The sequence below is a fragment of the Phaethon lepturus genome, unplaced genomic scaffold (assembly GCF_000687285.1).
Source record: "Phaethon lepturus isolate BGI_N335 unplaced genomic scaffold, ASM68728v1 scaffold31257, whole genome shotgun sequence".
In the NCBI taxonomy this organism is placed as follows: Eukaryota; Metazoa; Chordata; class Aves; order Phaethontiformes; family Phaethontidae; genus Phaethon; species Phaethon lepturus.
In genome coordinates this window covers 2,822-10,917 of record NW_010554544.1, presented here as the reverse complement: position 1 = coordinate 10,917, position 8,096 = coordinate 2,822, and the positions used below count along the sequence as shown (strand labels likewise).

The window sequence follows — 8,096 nt, the reverse complement described above, 5'->3', positions numbered from 1 at the left end:
GGAGCCTGTGCCCGGCCAGGCTGGTGGGAGGCGAAGGACCGCCCTGCGAGCCACAGTTCAGCGGGGAAGGTTGAGGCGATGCCCTTCTCGGTCTGCGACCGGGGACTGAAGAGGAAAGAGGAGAGAGGGACAGGCAGGAGGCAGAGCCAGAATCACAGCCCCGCGGGATGCGGTGGGGGAGAGCGCGCAGTCCTGGGGAAGCGGATTAGTTTCGGGTGTTACCCGAAGGACCCCCCTCCCGCAGCGGCCACGATACCACCGGTCCCGGGGCACACGGGGAACAGCCTGGGGCCGAGGGACAGGCAGAGCTTCTTGGCCAAACGTCCCCAGGCCACGCTGCCTCTGTTCACCTGAGCTGTCAACGCCTTCCTCCCTGCACCTTCCTCGTCCGACTCGTCCGACCCTAGCAGGGAAGCGCACAATTAACACACAGCTGATGAAGACCCCACATGCACAACCTCCCTCGGACAGGCAGCGTCCGATCCCCGCAGCCTATCCGATGGTAAAAGCGACACAGCCCAGGCCCTGCCTCCCCGAACGCCTCTGCTGCGCAGCCGGCTGGCAGGCGCTGCTCTGCTCTCCGGAAGGCCGAGCACGAACCGGGTGTCAGCTACACCGAGACAACTGCTCCGGCTGACGTCTCCTCACTCCCGAGCAGGGGAGGTCTCCGGAGCCGGCACGAGGCGGTGTCACAGGGCAGTGGCATGCTGCCAGCTCCTATCCTCACCTGCTTGTGGCAACTCACTCCTGTGCCCTCATCCCGAGGGCAGCATTTTTCAAGTCCTTTAGCCGCAGCTAAGAGCATTTAATCCCAAGACCACAAAAGGCTCCAGTTTCCCACAGCGCTGAAGCCAGGCGTGCGGGGCTGAGCGTGACTCCGCTCCGCAGATGGCAGAGAGACCGTGCCCATGCCTCCCCTGCCCAGGCACAGGCGCAGTGCAAGCAGAGGAGAGCCCATTTTGCAGTGTCAGTTCTTGGAGGCCCTGCCACCCACCGCTGCCAAGGGCTGGGATAACGAGACAGAGCTCAGGGAGGAGGCAATTACGGAGGTGAGGAGACCCTGGAGGAATGTCGTGAGGGGAACAAGCTCGGGAACCGAGGCAGCACGGCTGCCAGCGAGGTGACAGCAGAAGAGGAAGAAAGCATGCCTTACCTGCGAAGGACTCTGGTGGGGAGTAGAACTGCCCCTCGGAAAGGGCTCTGGGGTAGAGCAGGGGGCCGCGGGAGGCTGCAGCCTGGGCTGCCAGGTACCCTGTGAACCAAAGCACAAGGCTTTACACACGTGGTGTCCAACACGCTTCAACACCAAGGGGTCCTGGGGCCCCCACGCCACCCACCCCTACTCAACCACCCTCCCAGCCACTTTCTTCCAGACACAGCTGGTCTTTTCACACTGACACCAGCCAGCCCACAAGCTTTTCAGCTCCTCTTGCCTCATCTTTTGTTTGAGACATTTTATCTGCATGGAGATCAATGGGCTCTTTTGCCTGTCAAATCCAAAGGCGATTAAGCATCTAATTAAATAAGAGCTTCCCCTGGAAGCAATTTGGAACCCGAGCCTAATCCAATAGAGGCATTAAACACTTGATCATTTTTCATCTTAAAGCCTCCTTGCAAGACCCAAACATCCTCTGGTGTTTTCCAGTCAGTCAGTGCATTTCTGATTGAGCCTCGCTTGACAAATACTCCCTCGTTTACGTGCCATTTCCCAGTCCTCTTTCATCAGTTATGCCTGGGAGAACGACAAACTCCTTTTGCTGCTTTAGGAATGGGCAGCCGTGCCAGTCCAGGATGAGCACCCACTCCTCAGAAGGGCCCCTGGAAGTTACAGGTGCCCGGCACTGCAGGGTAATTCGTAAAGCATTAGGTCAGACTCGATCTCCATTTAGTCTGACCTCAGCAACCAGAGGCTGTAAAATTTCACACACCATAACTCACGCCGCACCCCTGTAACGTGTCTCTGACTGAAGCAATCCTCTCAGAAAGGTCTCCAGTCCAGATCCAAAGACAGATATCCAGAGACGGAGAGTCCAACAGTCTGCCTGGCATTTGTCCCACTGTTTCAAAACATTTTCTCCGATGCGGAGGTGAGCTCTGTTTCCAACACGTCTGGCTTCAAGATCCAGACATTGGGGAATCTGGCATGTTTTTCTCCACTCAATTAAAAGATGCTTTTTATAATCTGGTATTTTCTTCCCCTGAAGGGACTTATATACCATAACAGAATTGAGTCAGGCACTTACCATCACAGCCAGCCTGGAGATCACTTCTCCATAAATGTCATATCTGTCAAGGTGCTGCCAAAGCAGCAGAAACCCCAGGCCTGGTAGTGTCATCTGCCAACTCCTACCAGAGAGGAGCAAAATACTTACATCGTTCCTCTTCTGCTTCCTGAGTTAGGACTTTAAAATCCAAGAACCAAGTCTCCAGCCAAGCAATGACAAACGAGACGATAGGAAGTAAATAGCCGAAAGCCCCTTTGGTCAGAAGCTGCGTGGAAGAAAGTAGAAACCACAGGGAGTTTACACAAATGGGAAAACAGTAACATCACGAGATCACAAAGCAATCCCCTGTGAGCCCAAGGAAACCGACCTCGGAGAGGATGACCTTCACAATCAGGAAGGCACTGGATACCAATGTAGTGACCTGAAAAACAAATTTACGTATCTCAGATCCCTGTAAACTTTAGGTGGAGAGAGAAAACTAAAAACAGGAAATCAAAAATTGCCTTCTTACCGCTATGACCCACCAGTGGCGCAGTTTTACGATTGCATAGGCCAGCAGCAACACAAAAAACCGAAAGAAAGCCAAGACCTTTAAAAACAAAAAGCCATCGACACTAGTCACTGCCCTTGTCCCTCTGCCAGGTGCTGGGAGGACACAGACACGGGCCAGCTCCCGAGGACCTCTCCACCTAGACAGATGGGTCAAGGCTGCAACAGGATGGGCTGCGACCTGCCCAATGTCACTGAGCCAGGCGAGGAGCAAGGCTGCGGGGAGACCCCAGCCCCTCCAGCACACAGACCTCCCCCTGCCCAGCCTTCGGCCACGCCACCCCTAGCTCCAAAGCTGTTTCCTCACCTGCAGCAGTCTGGGATACTCACAAATATATCAAAGAAAGAGGTCTTAAAACTGTACTCGATGATTTCATTCTCCAAATTCTTCTGAATGCCATCCTTGGTCTGAAGGGGAGACGGGAAACCAGAAAGCTATTGAGTGCACTGATAAGAAACTAATGGCAGAAAGAACCCGGCCAAGCGGTGACCGGGGGTTACCGCCGGGTCAGGTTATGCATCAGGCATACAAATGCCTGTCGCACGCACGACGCGGGCTCATCTGCCAAGGCAGGGCCACGGGAGGATACAACAGCCCATTTCACCCTCGGTTTCACACCGAGGAGCGCGAGTTGGGTAGCCAGAGCTGGAGCAGCACGCAGGTACATCAAACACTTCTATGTGGGGGCTTTCTAACACCGAAAAGCCGCTCCTTTGGCGCAACACATCCAGCGACGCCGGATCACAACTCTCACAGCCTAAAGCCCTCGGTCGGACAACACCTCCCACTCGTGCCCACCCGCTTCCACGCGTGGCTTCAGGTGACAGACTTTGGCTGTTACAGGAGGAGACGCAGAAAAAAATGAAAAGCCACAGGAAAACTGCTTCTCTAGCACCTTCGGTGAGCGCTGAACAAAGCGTCTTCTACAGCTGGACAATCAAAACACGTCCCCCGCGAGGGCTCTCAGGGGTCACCCAGCAACCTGGTGGAATTTAAGCTGCGATCGTCCTCGTGCAAAGCACCAAGGGATCCCCTCTCCTTTCTTCCAGGCCAGCTGGCTTCCCACAGCTCACCGCAGTGCTGAGCTGCGCTCCAGGAAATCTGAAGGAGGAAGTCAACCAGCAGGTTTAAACGTACTGGCAAAGGGGAACAGGGAGGAGAAGAGGACCAGGGACATACAGACACAGGCAGACTGCAAGGAAATCTGAGAGAGGCAAAACCACTTTCTGGGATATTGTACGGGAGCATGGAAAAAGCTCACAGAAGAGTTCTTCTTGCCTCACCCTGAGATAATCTGGGGCCTGACAGCCCTGGTACTTTTGACACCATAAATCCTGTTCTCGGGAGCCTGGAATCGCTGTTTATGAGGAAGTGGATGGCTCAGGTAACTGGAACAAATGCTTCACCTTTAGGCTATTGGTTTGAACGCAGCCCAGCTGGCCTGGAAGCTGGTATAGGCTGACAGCTGTTTGATGATCTGTGAGAAACAAGTTGGTGGATCTCAGGCCAGTTCTTGGCAGCCTGGTGTCCTGGCACCCTCTTGTCAGACAGTCCAAGGACAGAAGAGGCAGCCATCGGGAAGCAGTCCCTCTAGGTCAGGGCTGGTGCTTAATATTCAGGGAGAGGGGGGCAAAGCAGTTCTGCACTATTGCTTTATCTGATCTGCGGCTACAGGACTCGTGCCAGCCAGCTCTGCTGAGCTGCCACCGAAAGCCTCTTCCTCAGACCATGACTCCAATATGAGATGCTGCAGGAGGAACGAGACACAAGGCAGGCTTTGGATTGTGATTTCTGGGAGGTGTTTTCAGTTTAAATACAGGCCACTGCTGTGAACAAGGAAGAAGAACCATCTGAGGCATCTCTCTGTCTCTGAGAGCAGCAAGCCCGCAGAATTACAGTTTGCAGGCAACAGACATTTAACGAGGGCTAATTTGCTCAGCTTATCTTGCAGCGAAGGAAACCGTTTGATAAAAAAAGCATTAGTCATGATACAAAATCGTTGCTCTTCATAACTAGGCAAATAAGCTGTCCTAATAGCTTTAAATATGCAGCATCTCGGCTCAGGGCCCAAATATCAGCAGTTAGTCACTCATTAATGGCTACCTGCAAGACCTATGCTCAGAGTCGCCCTGGTGACCGCGCTGGCAGATTATCTCCCCCAGGCTGGGTTTTTTTTGATTTGTAGACAGCACCTCTCCAGAGAGCCCAGAGAATAAAGGACAAGACCAGGAGGCTGGGGTCCAAGCCAGGCGCATGGGACACCATCGGCATCGCTGGAATGCTGGCGGAGAGGGTTTTCCTAGGTGGAGGGGAAGGGGTCTCTTCAGGCTCTTGACACCGCATGGGCAGGGAGAGGGAGCTGCTAGCCGAGACAATCTGTTAAGTGCAGACACCCAGGAGATAAACAGGGCAGAGATAAGAGCTGCTAAGTGAGCGCAGGATCCAGTGCTGATAAACAAAGGCCAGACACCGGCAGGGCTGCACGCAGAAGCGCTGGGGTCTATCTGTTCATCTTGCCTCTCTGCTCAGGTTGTTCCGTGGGAGGACATGTAGTACCCGAAACCCGCCGCCAGCACAGCTGAAACCAGTCAGGACCAGTTCAGGAAAAATAAAATAAAATACAGCCCAGGGAATAACTCTGACCTGATGGGACTGAGGTAAATAAACTGGATTTCCCTGGTCATTCCCACAGTTGACCCACTGAGCAAACGCAGCAGCCTGCACAGGCATGGCAGCCGCTGCGGAGAGGACCAAAACCCTCGTGTTCCCCTTCGCTAGTGCCCTGTGTGGTGGGGCAGCATCTCTGGCTTTCAGAAGCTGAGATTAGTAGCAGTATGTTGGGACCAAAGCTGAAAGCCCTTTTTGTCTCTGCCCAACAGCTGGGCGGGCGAGAGGAGGGTCTGCACATCCTACCAACGCTCTGAGAACAAGACACTGCAGCAGAGCTGGCAGCCGCTTGGCAAACACAGCGAGCAGCCTCACTTAAGGCAAGGGAAGCAGGAGAGAAATTTGGCCAACTGCTCAACCTGGCGATTCCACGGGCCCCAGATCTCATTACACTACAACATACAGCGCTACACGCTACGGCGTTAACGACCCTGGACAGCCACAACAGAGCCCGGTTGCAGGAAATGAGCTGGACTTTCGTTTACACTAACGGCGCAGCGGTTTCTCAGCCAGCGCAAATCAGCAGAGCACTGGGAAGAACAAACACAGACTTGGCTCAAGACTTCTGAAACGGAGCAATTAATGCTGAGGGAACAGAATTAAAAAAGCACAACTTAAAAGGTAAAGACTCCACAGATTTGCTTCCCCCAACTTACATTCAATTCGATTATCCACAACAAGGAGATGAAGAGCAGGTCGAAGGTGACGAAGAGGCAGAAGGTCCTCCTCACATCTGAGATGGCTTTCCTCTTCTCCGGAGAGAAGTAGCAATACGGGGAGAAGCCCTGGCTCTGGGAGAACGAGGTGCTGATGGATGCTATGGCTGGGAGGCTTCGTTCCAGGTCGTGCTGCAGGTCTGTCGGCTTGCTCATCCTTGGCCCAAGCGACTTGGGTCCTACGTCAATCGGGGCAACATCTGCCAAGTCAGTGCGTCACCTGTGGGGAGACACAAAGGGGACCCTCAGGCCTCGGGTCTCTGGATACCCCTTCTCCTCTCTCCCTCTAAAGGCAAAAATGCCTGTTACCAAATCAGAGCCTGTCTGTGTTATACAATTCCCGAGGGCAAAGGCTAATGCTGGCTTCTGGGCTGCCAAAGAGCCTCCCTCCCTGAAGCAAAGACATCCAGGGCTCACCCCAGGGCTGCCCCATCTCACCCTGGCACCCCACGTTCACCAGCACAGGCAGGGATCCTCCTTCCCTCTTGCTCACTGCAGGGAAGGAGGAATCCGCTGCGAAAGGCTCAGAAGTGCAGGGGGTCTGTGGAGCCACCAGCAAGTGTCACTGGGACCCAGAGGCAGCCACGCAGAACAAGCTCACAGCACGGCGAGCCAAGCTGGCGGCTACAGCCAGCGGCCAGAGCAGCAGATGGCAAACCCCACGGAGATGCCACGGCAGCAGGAAAAGGGGCCCCAGGGTATTTCCGTGGAGGTCCGTGATCCAAAAGGGAGCAGTGCCCGGGATCCTGAAGCCATCCCAAGCTACAGCAGCCTCCTCTGCAGGGACAGATGCAAAGCTCCCAGGGGCTCGACGCTTTGCACAAGGCGAACTGCAAAGCCTCGGGAGCCGGTCATCCCGTCGGATCCCATCCCGCATGGCCGAGAGAGGAGCCTGTTCACTTCAGGAGCAGGACGCTGGGTTTCACGCCCAACTCCGGCCAAGCGGAGCAGCAGGAAGGCAGCAGGGGAAAGCACTGCTCTCTGTCCTGGCCGTGGCAGCTGGCAGTGCCGGGCGCACAACCCCGACGCGAGCGAGGTGTTGAGGTCTGAAGGCTGTTTTCACGCAGCCTGTGCCAAGCATTGTATTAAAATTTTTCCTCTCCGTCAGCACCGCACAAGGAGGCCACTATGTTAATGGACCGTGCAACTAAGCACACGCTGAAGACAAACAAGGAAAGAAGATGCCAAAACAGGTCAGGCCAGGGATCTGTCAGTCCCCGGCTCTGCCACCTCCGAATCACCCATAGCAAAGGCACAGCTACGAACTCCTCCTATGCAAAATAATCCTGCTCAAGGTCATTTTGCCTTCAAAAAACCAGATTCTTTGCTGCATTAGCTACTGCCCTAGCAGTTCTGCATCCTCCAGGATCCGAGTGAGGTTTGTTTGGCTACAGCAGATCACACTTGGCACAACCAGGAGGCTGCAGCCACACAATGTCCAAGGGAAAAAGCCCCGAGACTCTGCCCAGACCTGCGGGAAGGGGCATTCCACAGGACAGGCGAAGCCAGGCATGCTGCCAAGCCCCACTGGACACTGGAGCAACTCCAAGAGCTGAGCACAGACCGATTTTGGGTACTTCTAGGTCCCTGCGCTAGCGGCTTCTGCGTCCCAGCCCCCAGGGAGCACCGGGGCTGGAAAGGGAACAAAGCTGGACTCCTGTCAAGTCCCCGTTAGTCTCTCTCGGAGGCACTTCGGAAGGAGCTGGAAGACTTGTCACTTCAGATCAGCTGCAACGACCACGGCCCTTCGCTGCTTCGAGTGAGGGGCCCATCTCAAACTGAGAAAAGTTAAAGACATCTGTGAGAACTAAATAATACATCGCCTCATGCACGGGCTGCCTCCACCTCTACGGCAGGGTGTCACTGCCTCCTTCCCTCAAACACCACTTTGCACTTAGGCAGCCCCCCGCAACTTTCACAGCGCTCTAAAATCACCCT

At 54.8% G+C, this 8,096-nt stretch overlaps 1 protein-coding gene across 1 annotated transcript in view; it reads right to left on the bottom strand.

The window, feature by feature from the left end:
• STARD3 (StAR-related lipid transfer (START) domain containing 3) overlaps positions 1-6,314 on the bottom strand; it is a gene marked incomplete at its 3' end in the record, with an annotated part of 12,954 nt that extends 6,640 nt beyond the window's left edge. The window contains exons 1-7 of the mRNA XM_010291896.1: positions 6,099-6,314; positions 3,105-3,182; positions 2,737-2,814; positions 2,593-2,646; positions 2,373-2,490; positions 1,154-1,252; positions 351-403 (exon numbers count right to left, since the gene is read on the bottom strand). Coding sequence (XP_010290198.1) covers positions 351-403; positions 1,154-1,252; positions 2,373-2,490; positions 2,593-2,646; positions 2,737-2,814; positions 3,105-3,182; positions 6,099-6,314 — 696 coding nt within the window. The remainder of the gene's footprint in view (positions 1-350; positions 404-1,153; positions 1,253-2,372; positions 2,491-2,592; positions 2,647-2,736; positions 2,815-3,104; positions 3,183-6,098) is intronic.
• Positions 6,315-8,096: the final 1,782 nt, after the last annotated feature.